Genomic DNA, 19762 nt, shown 5'->3' with positions numbered 1-19762 from the left:
TGTGTCCCTGGCTGTTCCAGTCTAACTACTTTGTTTGCAAGTCCTGAAGGGATCCAGGCATCATTTGGCAATGGGACTGGCCTCCAAAATTTCACCATGGCATTTCAACAGCATCTCAGCTGGCGTTCTTGCTCCTTCTGGGTGGGTAGACCAGGTCCTTCCCAAAACCTCCAGTCTCCAGGAGTCTTGGTCTACCTGCGGAGAAGTGAGGAGATACACTCCATACCGGAAGGCAGAGACCTTCTCTGAGTGTGGTCCATACCTTCTGCATGTCCCTAGTAATATCCCTGCCTATTGAAGACAATGTCCCATCACCAGTGCTGAAGTAAGACTAAACTGCCAGCCCCAGTTGGCTTCTGTCAATGAAACAAAGGAGAGTGCCATCTTTGGATGGCAGCCCAAGTAGTCTGCAATGGCTGTGACAGACTGACCAGGTCCAAAGCAATTCAGTATGTTTCTCATGTCTCTCGCACCGGCATCCTTCTCTTCTTAAAGCCATCCCATCGCCCCTTCTCCCCAGGCTGTGCGCTCCAATGAGGACCTCAGCACCGTCTCTGACCGGGAGCTCTATAACCAGAACCTCCGCGTGCCCCCCTTCAGCCACACTCTGAAAGACTTGAGCCCTTTCACCATGTACCACGTCCGTGTGTCCTGCCGCTCCAGGGAAGGCAACTCCCCATGGACACACTGGGTAGCAATGGAAACCCTGGAAGGAGGTAAGCTGGAAACTGGGGAGAAATGGGCAGTGGGGGAGGTTTAGAGGCTGAGCCTCCTGGATTTTGATTTAATCTCTGGAGAAGAATGGAAGAAATAATGGATTTGATCAGGGATGGGCAGCTGATGACATTTCATGGGAGGCTTTAAATGGTCAAGCCCTTCTTCTCAGAGGCTTCTCGGGGCACGATTGGCCATTTTCCAACCTAAAATTGGTTGTGTTTGGCCCTAAAGTGTGCCCTGTATATGATGGGCCACACAATTCCCACCCCACATGGATGTATGGGGAACATGTTGTTGTTGTTGTTGTTGTTGTTGTTGTGTGCCTTCAAATAATTTGTGACTTATCGCGGTCCTAAGGCAACCCTATCGCAGGGTTTTCTGGGGCTGAGAGTGTGTCCAATGGGTTTCATGACCAAGCAGGGAATCACTCTGCCAGTGTGGTATAGTTGTTTGAGCATAGGACTCTGGACATCAGGGTTCGAACACCTTCTTGACCATATATATATGGTTATGCAGGGATTCAAACCCTGATCTCCAGAGTCCTACAGAGTCTCATATATATATATATATATATATATATATATATATATGCGCTATGTTTTACATATGCTTTAAAGGTCCTTTAATCATTTTTTTTTTAATACCTCTATTTATTATTAATTATTGTAACCCACCTTGAATCCCATTTTGGGAGGGATTCAAATAAAAAATAAAATAATTTCCATGACAGTGCCTTCCGCGGCACCAGAGAACATCATGGCCACACAAAATGGCACCTGTACTGTGATCCAATGGGAAGAGCCGCGGGGCGACATCAATGGGATCTTACGTGGATACAAGTTGGTTTGTCAGAGTGGCGACTCACCTGAGGTAAGTTGGTCCTCCCTCGAGGTAAGACGCACCAGTTTTCTCCAATGACCTCCTATGAACCTTCCTGACGCATTTGCGCCTTTTCTCGCCAGGTGGTTGTGGATGTGGGGCTGACCAATGAGACCGTCCTGATGCTAAACTCAACAGTACAGAACCTGACCGTGCGGGTTGCAGCCTACACACATGCAGGCGATGGGCCCTGGAGCAGAGCCATCATGATTTCTTCCTCTGGTTTTGGTACGAAATGGGAGGCAGCGGGGCGTGTGATGTTCTTGTTATGTGCCTTCGAGTTGACTCCAGCATATTGTCAGACTGTCCTAGGGTTTTCTTGGCAAGATTCCTTCAGAGGCGGTTCCCTTTGCAGCTCAAATAGGGTGCTTTGCTCAAGAGCACTCAGTAGGTTTCCGTAGCCAAGTGGGGATTGAAACTCTGGTCTCCCAGGGTGCATTTACACTAGAGATAATGCAGTTTGATGCTGCTTTAAGGACCATGGCTCCATACTACTGAATCCTGGGATCTGTAATTTTGTGAGACACCAGGACTTTTTGGCAGAGAAGGGTTAGACCTTGAGCCTTATTGTGGGTTGTGACATTAGATTTTGGTATATCCGGTTCTCTTGCCCTTTGTCCTGAGCCTTCAGATGTGTTTCTGGTTTGCATTGACTCAATGTCTTATTACAATCTTTTAAACTGTTATTGCTCACTCTTTCTAGAAGATGGGTACTAAAGATTTAAATGGAAATGGTGGAATGTGTTGCCTTTTTATTGAGGTTTTTGAAAAGTAAGGAGAGCTGGAGGAGGACATGAAGAAGCAACATTAAATGGTAACGCACAAAAGAGCTGAAAATGAGCCTGTCTGGATGAGCCCAAAATCGAAACAAATAGATCAAAGGCTTTATTTTATTAAAATGGGGGAACGATGGAAACACTTAAAAGCACTACTAAGAAATAAATAAAATAGGAGCCAGCTATTCCTGTACATCTTTTTAAGAAACATCAGAAATATATTGGAGGAGCAGGTTATTCGGCTTCCAAAGTTATGCTTTTCAGCAAAATAGTTCCTAACTGGTTTCAATATTCCTAGATTAAATTCTGGCAGTTTGTCCCAAAGTGGCTTTTGATTTCTGGGTTGTTGTTGTTGTTTCAGGGGCCCTGGCTTCCGCTTTCCATGAGTGGTTCTGAGTCTGGCAATCCATGATCTCAGGCCTGGTTTTGATCACTGAAGATCCCCTGGTCTTAATTTCTGTCCTGCTTGTTGTGGCTTTGGGAGCCTTGCATTGTCATTGACTTTAAAGCCAACTCTGAAATGGGAGCCATGCTTTGTTTTGGTTCTCTTTGATGGGTCCTGAAAGTGGCCTGGTTTTAATTGAAGCCCTGTTTGTTAGGAACCTGGCCATTGCGTTTGGCTCAGTTAGTATCCATATTCAAGTAAACTCCTTAAATGTTTTCATTTTCTTCTCTCTGGCAGGTGAAAATCTTCCAGAAGCCTTGCCAGGTGAGAAGCAGAGTCTATTGCTCTACTGAGAACCAGAAATGGTCTGGGAAGGTTGGGATGTCAAGGAATGAAGCCTTTATCTTCTGAAAAGTTCTCCTTCCAGAGATCAAGCCATGCATCACCGCCGATGGCATGCTAACTTCAAGAATGATTTGTGATTTCCTTAGTCCAAAATGTGTGCTAAGTAGTAGTGAAGGCTGCAAGGAGTCTGTGTATGCATATATATGTATGGAGCTCCTTTCAAACTATACCATTATTATGCTGTGATTCCTCTTTAACTGCATTATGGTTATGGAAACCTGGGACTTGCAGGTTAAGGAGAGACACTTGGAATTCTCAGCTATAGATCTTTAATATCTCACCAAACTGCAAATCCCAGGATTCCATAGGAGAAAGCCATGACACTTAAAATGGAATCATAGTGCTATAACTGCGTGATGTGAAAGAGTCCTGGAGTATGTGTTCATTGCGAAGGAAGGGAGAAAAGAGCATGAGGAGAACTATGAATATAGTGGACCTTTCCCATCTGTGGGGGTTTGGTTCTGGTTTCCCCTACAGATGGGGAAAAAGTGGGAGCTGAAGGCCATATTAGTCAATGGGTGGTGATGGGCACATGCCCATAGTAGCAGACTCAGGGGCATGCACCACCCTTGACTAATATGGGGTGGGGAAATGTATGGGAGTGCCATGCAAATGGCTAGCCCAACAATATGGCAGCCCACTATATATTTACCTTCACCCATATTCCCATTGAACATATATCTTTTCAGACAAGGTGAACTGGATTAAAGGATGTGTTAAAGGGACTGACTTCTTTGGCTGCAATTTCAGAGAGGGGATGAAGAGGTATTGTTGACTGGAGCAGAACTAAGTGGGTAGCCAGTGACATGGTTCTACTTTCCCTTTGGGATGATACCTGGCCCGAGATTAAGTCACTGGATCCCCTTCTGTATTCTTGGAGTCCAGGTAGTAATAGGAAAAAAGGTTTTGTACTGAATTAGTTTTGTACTGAATTGTTTTTGCACGCTTTTCCTGGAAACACCTGGTTTTCTGGTTCAAAAATGGTGTTTGCATAAAAGTATGATTTTATTTTATTTGACTTTTTGACCATGAAAACCCGTGTGTATTTTTTCACAGAACAATTCCCCAAAACACTTTGGGATGTGCAAATGGCAGGTTAAAAACCGTGCGGAAATATTCGTCCTCTCCCACGACAGGGAGAAAACTACAGAAACAATTTGTCCCCGCATGCAGAAACAAAATAGTCAAAGCTTTACATGGAACATGGGATGGTTCCTGGAACAGTTCTGCCCTGTTAACGCTTGGCATTCTTCTCCGCAGTAGGAATCTCCACCCCTGCCTTCTCCTGGCATTGGTGGTATGTGGTGATCGCTATAGCCACAGCCGTGGCTGCTGCCACCTTCATCACCATCTTCTTTGCACGGATGAGGAGAAAAGAGACCCGTTATGGGTAAGCAAAGAACAGACACTAGGAAACAATACCCATTACACAGCCCTTTAGCAAAGGCAGGTCAATGGGATGGGCATCATTAGGGTGTTCCTTCTGTTTTATTGTCTTTCTTTCTTTCTGTTCATTCTTCAGGGAAGCATTTGAACCCAGTATGGAGCAGGGGGAGCTGGTGGTTCACTACCGTGTCCGCAAATCTTACAGCCGCCGTACCACCGAAGCCACATGTGAGTGTCATGCAAGGAGTGTGCCCCATTTTCATGCCTGTCCAGAGCACATTCAGCCCGGTCCAAGGTTCAGCAAGAATGCTTCCCATCTCCAGCACCATTAAAGGGCATTCCCAACATGTAGACCCCTCTCAATCCATGTTCACCCCCAAACAACAGACATTTCCTGTATAAGTCCCACTCTTTCTGGTTCTCCGGCCTGCTTTTTCATCTAGTTCTAATCTTATCCATGTTGAAAGCTTTCAGAGATCCACTGACTTCTTCCGGTGTTAAAAATCATATAGGAGAAAGAAGGAAAGAATTGACAATGTTAAGTCATAGCCCTCCATTTGGTCAAGATGTTGTGGTTGTTGTCTTCAGTTTAGATGGTATGGAAGGATATTCATGAAGGCAGATAAATGCATGAATACCTTTCCATACCTTCTGAACAGAGAACAACAACTACAACATCTTGACCAAGTGCAGGGCTATGACTAACATCGTCTTTCTTTCTTTCTTTCTTTCTTTCTTTCTTTCTTTCTTTCTTTCTTTCTTTCTCCTCTATCATTTTAACACCTTTGCCTAAGGAATAAGCTAGCAGAGCTTTGAAAGCTTTCAACATGTATGATGTGCATTTTGGTTGGCCCAATAAAAATATCTCCGTTTTGTGGATTTTGGATGATACTGTACTTTGTTGTATGGCCAACACAGCTATCCCAAACAACAACAAAAGGAATTCAGGACTGTGTTAGCTCCAAGCTGGAATCCTTTTACTATCCAAGTCCATTTAGAGCAAATGTTAAGTGTAATGCAGCCTCAGGCTGTTTCTGAAGAGTGGGAGCTGGAGTCAAAGTATGAGGATCTGTCATAAGGCAAGCAGCCAGTTGAGGAAGATCAGAGCCCCAGGTCAGGAGAGCTTTGTCTGTGGTGGGGAAGCCCCATTTTATTGGCCTTGGTCTTGACCGATGAGCGAAAAACCCAAGAGTGGGAGGATTGACTTGACTTGAAAGGCTTTCTACAGGGCTCCCAGCCAACCAGAAAATTGGGCTAGAAGCCAATCAGGGCTTGGGAGATCCTATCAGTAGTAGCAGAAGTTGAAAAGGATGCTGGCGGACCAATTGTTGGGAGCTTATGCACCAAGCTGCCTGTGTACTTGAGGGATAATTAATAATAATAATAATTTGTTTTATTTATATACCGCTATTCCAAAGATCATAGCGGTGAACAGCAAGTAAGCTAATTAGCAAGTAAGCTAATTTGCCCCCAACAGTCTGGGTACTCATTTTAGCGACCTCGGAAGGATGCAAGCCTGAGTCGAGCTTGGGCCCTTTTGCTGGTCTTGAACTCGCAACCTTGTGGTTTCGAGTGAATGGCTGCAGTACAGGCATTTAACCACTGCGCCACCAGGGCTCCATTGTTCCTTGTTGTTCCTTGAGGGTCTAAACACCTGCTATCCACTGAGAGACCAAACATCCTCCTGTTCCGGGACATGTCCTACATTTCAACCTTCTGTCCAGGAGGAATTTTGAGCATGCCTCCATTTTGAGCATGCCTAAGAAGCAGGAATTTACATTTATATGAGTGTTTATGGCTTTTATTTTGTGCGTGCCACTTGGATAAGACTTTGGACGTTTGGTCCCCCTTTTTGTTTCTGAAAGGCTGTGTTTAGTAATGCGCCATGATGATGTCCTATCCTTATTATTTCTTGCAGTGAACAGTCTGGGAATTAGCGAGGAGCTGAAAGAGAAGCTGAGAGATGTGATGATTGATCGCCACAAGGTGGCACTCGGGAAAACGCTTGGAGAAGGTAGGTTGCCTTCCCCCTTAACTGGGAGCAGAAGAGAAGGAAGGATGGGATGGGATCATGCCCTTCCCAGGAGGCTCAGGCAAAAGCAAGCCGCTGCAGCGGAGGCTATCTGAGTTCTCACCTGAATTCTCAATGCACCATAATAAGGCAAAGAGTATCTATGAGCACAAACAGAGTGATTTGTTTTGCTTTCAGCATAAGGTACTCCCAGACTATACTTATCCAGCATTATGAAGAAAGTTTCCAGGGTGAAGGGGATAACAAATAAATCAGTGTTTCAGAGACATAAAACTTCCCCTGCCCCTGTTCCCGTCTCAGAGTAAATGTCATGGCTGGGTTTCCAACATGGCAATGATAATTAATAACATGTCATACTAAGCACTAGATGCAACAGTCCAAAAGCATTTCATCCCAGCTTTCTTGGAGGAGAAATGTGGAGAGACGAATGCCTGTTTTGCTCATTTGGGTTGAAGGACTGGAAAGCTTTCGTTCTCATCTTCACTTAGGAAGTCAAAAAGCTTCCTCCAAACACAGCTGGGATTCGTTTGGAAGCATTTGGAAAGCAGAGATGAAAAAGCCCCTGGCAGTGGCACATATGTTCCCCCTTGAACATTTCCACTCCTTCTTTTCTCTGGTTTCAAAAAAGCAAGAGATGGGAAGTAGGTGTACTGTCTAAGGCCCCATACAGACAGGCCAAAATAAAGCTGCTTCGGGTCACTTTGAGGCATGCTGTTTAAATGATGCATGCGTTCTAAGAGTCCTGAAGCCATGCCAAAGCCATGCTTCAGTCATAAGGACTGGAGCGTGGCTTTGGTGTGACTTCCAGACTCTTAGGATGCATGCATCATTTAAACAACACACCTCAAAGTGATCCGAAGCAGCTTTATTTTGGCCTATTTGTATGGACCCTAAAAATCCATCAGAAAGTCTTTTGGGAAGTCATCAGATACTGGGTCAGCGACGGTTTTTGCTGGGGAGCCTCTGGTTCTGTCTCCTAAAGTGGCTTGCTAGAAAATTCTGTTTGCTACCGGTGCCACTCTCTCCATATTTCATTTTATCCCAAATGGGCAATTCAAGGGCTAAAAAGGGTTGGTTAATGCCAAGTTGCTGCCGGTTCTAACTCATATGTGAGATGTAGGGCATACCCACCAACTGTCCCAATTTGGAAGGGTCAGTCCCAATTAATTCTCTGCCATCCCAATTTTTCATCCACTTTTTAAACAACCTGGTTTCTGTCTTCTCCTCCCACTTTCCCCATTTGTTGCCAACTGGGTTCAAAGTGGAAAAGTAGTTTGTACCCAAGTAACTTAGCAAAAGGTGCAGAATCCCATCTTTCCCTGTGGACTCAAGCAAAAGCAAACTGCTGCAGCCTATTCTAGCTTGTGTGTTATTGCCTATTAATAACCTTTTGTCATCCTGGCCACCCTCTGATGTTTTTTGACCACATAAGACCTAATTGTTGTTTGTGAAATAAAAGTTATGGCATAGTACACTAGGAACGTTTGGCCTTTTCTCATTCCATGGTCCTGTAAACTCAACTACACTGAAGTCAATGTAAAATAAAAGCAGTCAGGCAAAAAAGTGAAGAAGATTAGATTAAAAATACAAAGTAATGTTTTGTAAAAGCTAGGATCCCAACAGGAAAACCATCCAGGAGTAACTGTAATTGGAATTAATACTGGGGGGAAGCGGAGATCCGGCTGTCAGTTTCCAAGAAAAGTAATAAAATGATATTTCCAATTTCTATTTCCTTTAGTGGCCAAACAGCTAATTTTTCTCTAGCAAATTAAGGGAGCTTCCAGATGTGGTTTTATTGTGAAATTGTACTGCTTCATTCATAGAATTTTGTGGAGACACAGATGATGTTCTCAGTTTGCGGCCATTCCATGTTTTCCCACAACATTGTCTTTTTTTAAATAGCCAGGAAGGGGGGGGGGAGGAAATCTATTAAGTAGAGTAGAAGGACTACTTTTTGAGTGTTAGTGGTAGCGCCTCAGAGACTGGTAGAGTAATTTATTTGGACTACAATTCCAAATCCTCTTGCCAACATGGCTGTGTAACCTTGCTGGCTGAAGGATCCTGGACGTTATAGTCCCCAAAACTAGCTTTTGCAAGTCTCCTGTCTCAAAAATCAGTTAATGAAGAGTTGTTCAAATCCAAATTAAACTTTATCACCACTGAGGATTTAAAAGATTTGATCTCAAACCCTGACTGGATTGAGTGACTTTTAGCTTGTCAGTGGAGACAGGTATAGTGCTTTGCAAATGGTCAGAAGCATTTTCCTTGTGACTCACTATATGCATTGCTTCCGTGCTTTGCTTTTGCTTCAGTTCATTTGTCCCCATCCAACCCCATATTCAATGTCTGATATTCAGAGGATATACTATCAGAGACATGGCTCATCATAGCAGAGTAGCTCTGCATGTGAAGCTATGCTAGGCTGAGCCATATAATATCTCCTGGACTTACCATAAAGCCTTTGAAGCTCACATGGCCTTTCTGTGCCACACCGGAAGCAAGCTGGATCAGAGGAACATTTGGTTTTGTCCCTCCCTGTAGCCAGATGTAAAATGTGCCAGGTTTCTCTGGACGTCTCAGTGCTACCGAAATCATTTTGTGTCTAGCACTAGGGTGATATAGCCAGATGCTTCTCTGATCTTGACCTGTCACAATGTGTATGGGAAATTGCCAGCACATCGATAATAAGTCTTGGGGGAGATGCTTCGGGTGCTACATGGAGACGAAGAGATAACCATTTTTGCAGCACCTGAAAAGGGCATATGCACACTTAAGGGAAACGTACACATGTATATATGCCACTAACAGGATGCCAGCCAGAGCTTGGAAAAGTTATTTTTGTGTATTACAAATACAATTTTCCTTGGTGGATGCCTGGCATCAGCAAAAGGTTCTAAGCCTAACATCCCTGATGAAGATGTGGGCAACTTGTGGCTTTCCCAAATGTTGTTGAACTTCAGAGCCCATAATCCCTTACCATTGGCTATGGTGGCTAGGGTTGATGGGAACGGGTTGTCCCACAAAATCTGGAGGGTCATGTGTCAGTCCTTCGGGATGTATGTGATCCCCTCAGCTCTCTGCAGTGTTGTTTGGGTCTGGTATGGTAAGGAGAAGCATTGAGTTTTAACACAGATCTCTCATCTGGATTTGTCCTTTGAATGCCCTAGATTTCAGCAAGCAAGAGTAGCAGCAGCAGCCAGACTGAGTCAGACATGGAAAGTCTTAACTGGCCCCGAAATGTCAGCAGTTGGCTCTGCTCTTCAAGGGGCTGCGTCGCGTGCGGAAACCCTTACAAGACTCATGTTCTTCTGCCCCAAGAGGGGAGCGGGGAAGATGGCTTTCCCACCTGTCTGCATTTCCTATCCATCCAGATGCCTTTGTTTTTGCCAGGGCAAACTCTGCATGATCCTCCAGATGTAGACTATCGAGAGTTAGATCAATGGCCTCTTTCCACATCTTGCAGCTTTTTAGGGTGGGGGAGAATTTTGCTTCTCCTTTTGGCTTGTTCCTTACACTGAAGAATATAAGAAGAGCCCTGCTGGATCAAGCAAAGGAGTAATTTAATCTAGCATCCAGCATCCAACATTGGATAGTTATAGATACCTCTGGGAAGCCTACAAGCAGAGCATGAAGGCAGTAGTTTAGAAGGCAAGACTCAGCATCTGATTTTCAGAAGGCATACCATCAGAGTTTAGACTTCTTTCCCCAAGACTGTGCCGGTTGGAGGAGATTCTGGGAGCTGTAACCCAAATAAGTAACTTTTCAATGCTCTGCCACTCTACTGCTAGCATTCCCACTATGTGCAGCTATTCTGTCTTTTTAAAATGGGCATGCTCTGAAGAAACCTGCCAAGAAAACCCCAGGATAGTTAGGTTCGCCCTAAGTTGGAAATGACTTAAAGGCACCCAATGACAGCAAAATGCTCTTTCTCCTAGAGCCTGGAAATTTACATTTTGGACTACAGCTTCCAGAATCCCCCAACCTTGATCTGATTTGAAAGTCCAGTGAGAGGACTAACAGTAGCTGTGTTATCAGTTACCCATAAATACATCTACAGTTGCCTCTTGACTTGTTCATAGCTTGGCTAGAAATGGTTTTGGCATTATAGAAATCTGTTGTTTTTAGCTTGCTTTGCAAGATCAACAGCCACCCGCATCCCTCGCAGTTTCTGGTTCTTAGGCATGGGAGCTATCCAATGCAATTGTGTTTTGCTTCCATCGTGGATGTGTTTGCATCTGCTGCGTTGGAAAGGATAGAGATAGATGGGAATTTGAGATGTTTTGGGGAGGTCTTGTGGGGGACATGCTTGTCAGAGTAGAGCGTTCTTTCTTTCCCTTTACATTCCTGGCATGTTTTGTTTAAGCAACAGAAGCTTCCACTAACATTACAAGAGATAAAAAAATGGTTTACTATCAGGCCAGATTAATGATAGGCTGCCTAAACCGAAAAAGGAGAAGCAATTTTGGCAAAATGTCTTTAGCTTCCCAGGGCTGATTTCCTAGCCACCAGTGCTGACTAGATTATTTGAAGCCTGGGTTGTTTGTGTGTCTGTGTGTGGATATATATATGTGTGTATGTGTGTGTGTATGCTTTCAGGTTGCCTGTTGATTTACGGCAACCCCATACCTTCCAAATTTTTACAGATGAAAATCAGGACATATGTGGCCAACAAAATCAGACTTTGGCAAGGTGGCAAAAGTTCTTTATGAGGAGGAACACACAAGCTGCAGCAGTTTGCTTGGCCTGAGCCTATTGGGAAGAGCAAGATTTCACCTCTTCCTCTCTTGGGTTAATTTGACCGCAAATTATTTTTGTACTTTGAACTCAAGTTTGCAGCAATTGAAGTAATCCATGGACAACAGGGGAAAGTGGGAGGAGGAGAAAGAAACCAGGACTGCCTTGAGATCCATGGAGGAACAACAGGATAAATAGGATATTTCACATTTCTTATACTTGTTGTCTTGTTCACAAGCCTTCGCTTTTCTTTTTGGTCACTGCAGGAGAATTTGGTTCTGTCATGGAGGGGCAACTCAGCCAAGATGGAGCAGTTCTTAAGGTTGCTGTTAAGACCATGAAGAGTAAGTAGGAAGAAGAGAAGTGTCCATTTTCTAATCCTTCAGGCCTTTCCAAAGGTCCTCCATTGATGGTTCTGGAACAACCCTTTTATTCTAAGCAGGACACATGTTGAGGCTGAAACCAGAGTCTGATAAAGGTACATTTTTGGATTGCAGTGGCCATACTGAATGTGGGATTCTAGAAGTCCAAAATCCTAACCTTTCCAAGCTCTGGATAAAGCTTCCCGAAACATCCCCCTTGTCTTTAGAACGGATAGCTTCCAGCTGTGAACATCACAAGATTTCACTCTGCATATGCTCAGAGGCTCCTTCCCCTTTCCATAACTTCACATCTTCCAAGGCTGGGGGCAAAATGCAGGCTCTGGTAATCCCTGAAAAATTAAAATGGTTCCTTCATTCTACTTATTGAAGACTGATTCTACTATTCCCTTCTTCCCAAGTCAAACTTAAGCTGCATCTACACTGCAGAATTAATGCCATTTGATGCAGCTTTAACTGCCATGGCTGAGTGCTATGGCATTCTGGGATATGTAGCTTTGTGTGATATTTAGTCTTCTGACAGCTCTGATGCCACAACAAACTACAATCCCCCAGGATTCCATAGGATAGTGCCATGAAACTTAAAGCAATGTCAAACTGCATTAATTCTGCAGTGTGGCAGTGACCCTAATGTGCCGAAACATATCGCCACTTGAGAAAGTAGAGAGCAAGAAACATTATTTTTAATGTGAAGTCGAAGGCTTTCATGGCTGACATCCATAGTTTTCTGTGGGTTTTTGGGGCTATGTGGCCATGTTCTAGAAGAGGTTATTCCTGATGTTTTGCCAGCATCTGTGGTTGGCATCTTTAGAGAACCCACAACAAACAACAGTATTTTTTTTCCTGGAAGTTTTCACACACACACACACACACACACACGTGCAAAGTCCACAGTCAATGCACTCAGTCCTTAGCTACAATGGACCAAGGCTCTGACTCAGTGTAAGCCACCTTTTTATGATCCCCAATCCAAAAAGCCACTGCCAGGTGTGCAGGTGATGAATGAACACTCTGTCCAGACTCAGAGGAATTCTCGTCTCATGCTATCACTTCACATGTTCTGGATCCTCAGACTGTCTCAAATATGGCAAACCGATTTTGCTCTCTGAGCCCCAACATGCTCACACTCCTAACCTTCTTCGACCTGCAGTTGCCATCTGCACCCGAAGCGAGATGGAGGATTTTCTCAGCGAGGCCGTCTGCATGAAGGACTTTGACCACCCCAATGTCATGAAGCTGATTGGTAAGAGGAGGGGGAATATGTCACTGTCTCTTGCCTTTTAGCTGTGCCACATGAAGGGTGAATGTAAAGTGGACATTTTCATTGGAGCGGGGTTCACATCTAAGGTGCTTCTCACACTAGTCGGTTGTTTTATGTCACGTCTTAAAAACTGTGTTTCCTGTATCCTGGAAGGTAGCAGACTAGCAGTGTGCTCTTTCACATCATCACTTATCGTATGGTACACTGCAAAAGGCCAGACACTGCTGCATCCCTACTAAAACATTACAAAGTTCCTTTTCGGACTACAAATCCCAGAACCCCCAGCCAGCAATACAAGCCCCTTGTTTGCTTTTTTGCACTTAAAATATGCAAATACCATTTATACTGCCCCTGTTTGCTCCGTGAGTGATGTTTTTAGAAACAACGCAACAAAGAAAGTCATAATTGTGCAATTGTGCAATTACACATTACATAAGGATACTATTATGGAACACATACACACACCCCAGTTAGGTCTAGAACATCCACAACACTTCCACCATTTTTATCTATGCTTTTTCCTGCAAACCAACAATTGCCCACTTTTCCTTTTGCATACTACTTTTTAAACTTACTCTTTACTTGTTTGCATACAGTGTTTACTCTTTTACTCTTTAAATTTTTCCTGAACTTTCTGGTTTCTCTGGGCATGAATTGAATGCATTCAATTAAGTTGGGAAACTACTTAACCCAAAATCAGTCTGTTTTTTGTTTTTTAATAGACCTGGGATAAACCTGGGTAAAACTCTGCATGCTTATAATGTATGTCAAATACATTCCCATCATCCCCATAAGTGCGAGAAAGCAAATATTGGAAGCCGGTGGGTGTTGTAGTGCTGCAAAAGGAACGTTGTGGTGCTTTGGAAGCCATCTTTATTCGAATGCTGACACTTATGAGCAACAAATCTGGCAGAGATGCGCTTAGATGCAGTTCCGATTTTAAAAAATAGTGTGAACAACAAGACCTGAATGTGTTAGTGATATTTTTTGGACAGTCACACAAAAATAAAAACAACTGAATAGAGCCTAGGAGAGAGCCATCCATGCACCAATATCTCTGCTTACATTTGGTGCCCGGCTTGTGAGTCAACCCAATTTGGTGAGCTGGATGCTCAGTCTGTATTGGGAAAGAGGACTCTGTCGGCTGGAGCCTGGGAAAAAATGAAAGAGAGGAAACAGCCTTTGGACTTTAGGGAACGGTGGAGGAGGAGAAGGAAAATGGAGGGATGGTCCCTAGGGAAGAGGCCTCCGAAAGAAGGAGAGGAGGAAAGACTTCTTGGGAAAACAGATGTTGGCAAGGATGCTGGGAGCTCTGACGGAGCCAGGGCTGGGTGGGCGGAAGCTCCACTAATGCAAAACATCCTTGCTTAGAAGCTTGCAAGGCACCAAGGCAGGATGGGTCACACTGTCCCCACCTCCCACTCTTCTGGTTTACATCAGGGGAGAAATAAAAATATTGTTCACCGAAAGTGTTACTGCCTAGGAGGCCACAAGAAGGGCAGTTCTCACAGGGAGAACCCCTGGGCAAGGAGGGGAGGTTTGGGGACAGGTGTGAAACACAAGGGCGAGCTGGGAAATCATAGTGTGAATGCACAAGGGTGGGATGGGAATGCCTCTTGCTTTTGTCCTTTCATTTTACAAGGATCATTGCTTGAGAAAGTTCCTTTTTGGGCTACAATTCCTAGATTCCACTGGCTATGGGAATTTGGAGAGTTGCAGTCCTAGCTAGGGGTACTGGGAGTTATAGTGCTCTGGTAGGGAGGTAGCAGTGGAGATTACATCCACTGTAGGGGAGAAGGATGGGAGCGAGGTGGATTGTTCCCATCCTTATCACATGATTGCCCAAAAGAGTATCACAAACGTCGCGTTTGTCCCATCATTATCCTGTCAATGAAGTGGAATTATCCTGTCACTTGTGAATAATGGAGACTGCCATTAATGAAAAATGACAGGACAATTCCACTTCACTGTCAGGATAATTACAGGATAAGTGCAACATCGTATGATAGTCGTTTGCGCAATCACAGACAATTCCATTTCATTAATGGGAAAATGTCCAGATAAGCGAGACATCCTAGGATAATCTTTGCATGACTGTGCGATAAGGACAGGAAAAGGACATCCTTTCCCCCGTGTGATAATCCCCAGTAGCACAGTGTCTGGCCTTGTGCAACATGCCACCTGTTGAGCCAAACACATCCCTCTCCCTTCACACAGTGGGTTCCTAAGGCTGCATCTGCCCTGGAGAAATAATTCAGATCGACGCCACTTCTTTCTTTCAGGCGTCTGTTTGCAGAACACAGAGAGTGAAGGATATCCCTCTCCTGTTGTAATCTTGCCCTTCATGAAACATGGTGACCTCCACAGTTTCCTCCTATACTCCCGTCTTGGAGATAGCCCATTGGTAAGTTATAAATATGTGAAGACATCTCTTGCTGAGATTCAGACACCAGATCTCTGGATCCAAGACCACCAGGGCCTGGGTCAGTTACCTGCATTCATAGCAAGGAGACAGAATTCAGCATTTGTTCTGTGCAGATGGTACCCTAGATTTAGACAGGTAGGCCAGATCAAAAGCAGGTCCTAAAAGATTGGCCACTAGCAGGAGAGTCCACATGCACCCATTTCTTGCCCTTTCTCTATCCTGTATTTGCTGAAGAAAGATTCCACTCTTGGAAAATATATAAAAAGTACATGAAGCAATATATATATATATATATATATATATATATATATAATTTTTTGGCAGCATTTTGTTGAACTACGGCAAGGACAGGCAAATGCCAGGAGCTAGGGAATGCACTCTGTATAGGAAAAGATGATGGGAGAGGAAGGAAATAACAACGATAGGATAACTGGTCAGCAACTGTTGAATGCTGATGTTGTGCGAAAAGTGGAGGAATCACATGTAATGTCCTAAGTTATGGCAAGTAGCCATAAGAGCCTTCTTGTGTTAGGACAGGATACAGAAAGCTGCCTTATAGTGAGATATCAGCCCATCCAACCTGTATACCTGGTGAAGTTGTCCACTCCTGATCTGGGCAGGGCCTCCAGTGGAAGCCTTCCCTGTGTCTAATTGTGGTTTTCCTCTCCTTGCCCTCCAGTACCTGCCCACACAGACGCTGGTCAAGTTCATGACAGACATTGCTAGCGGGATGGAGTATCTCAGCAGCAAGAACTTCATACATCGTGACCTTGCGGCTCGCAACTGCATGTGAGTGTGTAACATTGGAAACAGGCAAAAGGGAGGGTTAAAGAAAATCAGAGATGCCAACGGAGGCTGGGAGGTGGCATGAGCAACACGTGGTAGTCTTGGGTTCATCCTGTCCAAAATGTTTCTTTCACTAGCATCTCAGACACTGACATGTAACCTGTCTCCTGCACTAGGTTGAATGAGAGCATGACCGCTTGCGTGGCTGACTTTGGTCTCTCTAAGAAGATCTACAATGGGGATTACTACCGGCAAGGCCGCATCTCCAAGATGCCTGTCAAGTGGATTGCCATTGAGAGTTTGGCAGATCGCGTCTACACCATCAAGAGTGATGTGGTGAGCCAAATGATGGGGTCTTCACCTTTCACCATTGCCTTCAAAAGCCAATGAGAAGCCACAAAGAGCTGTCTAGACAGTTCTGAATAGTGTAGTCTAAGTATGTAGAGAGATCTTGTAGCTCCTTTGAGATTAACTGAAAGAAAGAAGTTGGCAGCATGAGCTTTCATAGACTTAAGTCCACTTCTTTAGATGCATTTGGACATGCACTGTGGTCCAAAAATGTAAAATCTACAAGCTTTGCATCTATACCACAGCTCCAAGCAGGCCTTGCAAGCAGAGACAGTGATGAGGAATGATGATAGATGGGAGTTGCATTCCAACAGCATCTTGAGGGATGGATTACTTCCATCTCTAGACTAGATACTCTAGACTACTCTAGATAAGTAACTGCAGGAGGCTAGGAAGATCACACATACCCCACGCATGCAAATATATTGTCCCCAAATTTCCCCAATGCCTTCTAGGGGAGATGGGGAACATTTTTGCCATGTTTTTGCAGACCCCTGGGCCATTTTAGGCTTAGGAGATACCTTTCTGTTTTCATCCTCATTTAGAAAAGAGCATCTCATGTGCCTAAAATGGCCCAAAGAGGGCAAAACGTGATGGAAATGTCCCCAAGCCAACTAGAAGGAACTTGCAGGCAATTGAATTGGGTTTTCCCCCCATTATTTAAAAATGCCTTTAAAAAATGGCCCTGAGAAGACCATGGGCTGCACTCTTTCCTCCCCGGCTCTAGATCAAAGGAAAAAGCTGGATTTTATGTTTGGCTTGTGGGCTGTTTTTCTGCTTATCTCACACCTTTTCTCTAATCCTTGTAGTGGTCATTTGGTGTTACTATGTGGGAAATTGCAACACGTGGCCAGACGCCATATCCAGGTGTGGAAAACAGTGAGATTTATGACTACCTGCGCCAAGGCAACCGTCTGAAGCAGCCCATCGACTGCCTGGATGGCTTGTAAGTAGTGCCATCATTCTTCCTTAAGGTCATGGACAGGTTCTGTGAAATTCCCATAATTTCCTACCGCATAATCCATTAATTCCCTTACCTATTGAGTTTCCCCCCAACAGACGATCAATAAACTGACACTAGAGGGGATTATTTCAATACAGATATATAGTCATTTTATTTTCTAGTCCTTTGTACAATGGGTGACCTTTCTGTCTTGCCCACACAGGTATGAGCTGATGCTGAGCTGCTGGACTCTCAACCCCCGGGACCGGCCCAGCTTTGAGGTCCTGCACAACGAGCTGGAGAAGATCCTCAAGTCTCTCCCACCCGCCAAGGACCCCGAGGAGATCCTCTACGTCAACATGGATGACGGGGTGGCCCCCGGGGAAGCGGAGCTGGGAGCTGTCGGTGGCTTGGGCTCCGAGGAGGTTTCGGCGAAGGAAATCCAGTCACTGAAGCCGGTGGTGACGGCTGCTGAGGTTCATCAGCCCCAAGGCGTAGGACGCTATGTGATGTGCCCCACTCCACACGAGAGCAGCCGACTCCTCACAGAGCCCCCCCAGTTGTGCCGCCACGGAAGAAGGAGCCTAAGGAGGGTGAAGGTGTTTAGTTGTTGGGGAAGGGAGTTTGCAAACAACAACAACAACAGCCCTTATGGGATCCAGAATGCCCCCTTGCTGAGGGGAAGGGATTTATTAAGTACCCCACAACTGAGACACACACTTCCTATCCAAAATGAACCACTGCTTCCATTCTGCCAACCTTTCTTTCCCTCTGTTTCCCTGGCTTATTCCTCCTTTTTAAGGTGGGTTTTTTTGAAAAGACTGGCCCCTGAGTATGTGTCGTGGCCAACACCATACCCCACCCTACAACAATTTGGGGATTCCTGCCCACATCTCCAACACAAGGGAGAAACAATGCTTGATGCCACAATACAGAGGCTGCAGGTGTGGGAAAAGCCCTTCTCAGGTTACGGGGGAGATGGTAAAGTGGGGAAGACCATGCAGAGCAATCCAAGAAAAGGAATCTTGGAGGTTTGAGCCCTAATTTCTCCCCACCTTTCTATATGGTGCAGTCCAAACTGAGCTGGCTCCCACCAGCTCAGAGGTACGAGGATTGTAATCTTTGGGGGATTATATTTGTGGCTCTGTTTCGGTGCCTTTCATGACAGGGGTGATGCACAGTAATTGCATGGGTGACATTTTTCCTGGCATGGAGTTGCTTCGCTGCGGAAAAGCATTGCCTGTGAAATTTCTGTGCAGCTGGTATCAAAGATGCAGGGGCAGAGTCTGCTAAAAAAAATGTGTGGGACCATATATATATATATATATATGAAAGCCATGCCTGCCTTCCCCTTCCAGTTCCCCCTTCCTTGTTTCACTGCCAGCTGTTTCACTGCCAAGGTTGGTCTCTTCTACCTGAGAGATGCCCATAGATGGGTGCGATTAAAATGCATCCTAACATTTCTCTCCCTTCTGTCTGGGGTTATTGTTGGACCACTGAACTAAGCTAGAGCCTGCCTCTTAGTTAGCAAACTGCTGGAAAATCTAAAGTTGCCACTTCTTTCTTCTTCCTTTTATTGGCAAAGACACTAGTGTCTTTAGCAACTGTAAACAGGTGAAAGCACAATAGGTGCACTTTCCTTTTCTGCTTGTCATGCAGATGTTGGAGGCCTTTAGCTTGGTCACATTCAGCCTTTCTCCTCTCTAGTTGGAACAAAGAGGTAGATAAAAACTTCAGAGTTCAGTTCTGAGTCCTTCTTCGAAATCTTCCATCATCCCATTCAGTGAGGTTTTCGTGAGAATCCAGTTCAGCTTTCCATGGAAATAAGTGGAAGGGATACAAAACGGAAAGAAGCCCCACTTGGTGCTCTAGCATACATGGCCACCATTGCCCACCGGAGAAGAAACCTATTTCTCATTTTAGAAACTCCCCATTGATTTTATGATAAATCATGCCAACTTCACGGTCTCTTGATGGAGGACGTTTTCATCTGGGGATGCTGCCTTGGAAGTTTCCACAATCTCTTGCAAATCAGTAATTCAGAATAAATTCACCGTTCGATCTCAGAGGAATGACAGGGTAGAATTGCTTACTCCAGCAGCCTTGCTATAATGGCTCATTGCCTCTTATCCCATCTGGCAACTTCTTAGCAGTAAAAGCCACTGAATAGTAGGTTGATAGCACATACTTGCAATTTCTTATTGCATATTCAAAGTCACTTTGGCTGAAAACACTTTGCAGGCTTTTTTTCCGCCTAGAGCTGAAGCTGGTTTACAAAAGGATGGGTGCTCCCAGTTTGTACGCT

At 44.7% G+C, this 19762-nt stretch overlaps 1 protein-coding gene across 1 annotated transcript in view; it reads left to right on the top strand.

Annotated features, from left to right (window-relative positions):
- LOC121917602 (tyrosine-protein kinase receptor UFO-like) overlaps positions 1 to 18177 on the top strand; it is a 48679-nt gene extending 30502 nt beyond the window's left edge. Inside the window, 15 exon segments of the mRNA XM_042443692.1 lie at positions 521 to 716; positions 1448 to 1587; positions 1680 to 1824; positions 3055 to 3081; positions 4423 to 4552; positions 4685 to 4776; positions 6467 to 6562; positions 11581 to 11658; positions 12845 to 12937; positions 15238 to 15359; positions 16060 to 16169; positions 16343 to 16502; positions 17324 to 17460; positions 17681 to 18008; positions 18010 to 18177. Coding sequence (XP_042299626.1) covers positions 521 to 716; positions 1448 to 1587; positions 1680 to 1824; positions 3055 to 3081; positions 4423 to 4552; positions 4685 to 4776; positions 6467 to 6562; positions 11581 to 11658; positions 12845 to 12937; positions 15238 to 15359; positions 16060 to 16169; positions 16343 to 16502; positions 17324 to 17460; positions 17681 to 18008; positions 18010 to 18045 — 1890 coding nt within the window. The 3' untranslated portion in view covers positions 18046 to 18177.
- The last annotated feature ends 1585 nt before the right edge of the window (positions 18178 to 19762 follow it).

The sequence above is a fragment of the Sceloporus undulatus genome, unplaced genomic scaffold (genome assembly GCF_019175285.1).
Source record: "Sceloporus undulatus isolate JIND9_A2432 ecotype Alabama unplaced genomic scaffold, SceUnd_v1.1 scaffold_24, whole genome shotgun sequence".
NCBI classification, from domain to species: domain Eukaryota; kingdom Metazoa; phylum Chordata; class Lepidosauria; order Squamata; family Phrynosomatidae; genus Sceloporus; species Sceloporus undulatus.
Note: the sequence above shows the minus strand (reverse complement) of the source record. Positions and strands in the feature narration are given on the sequence as shown.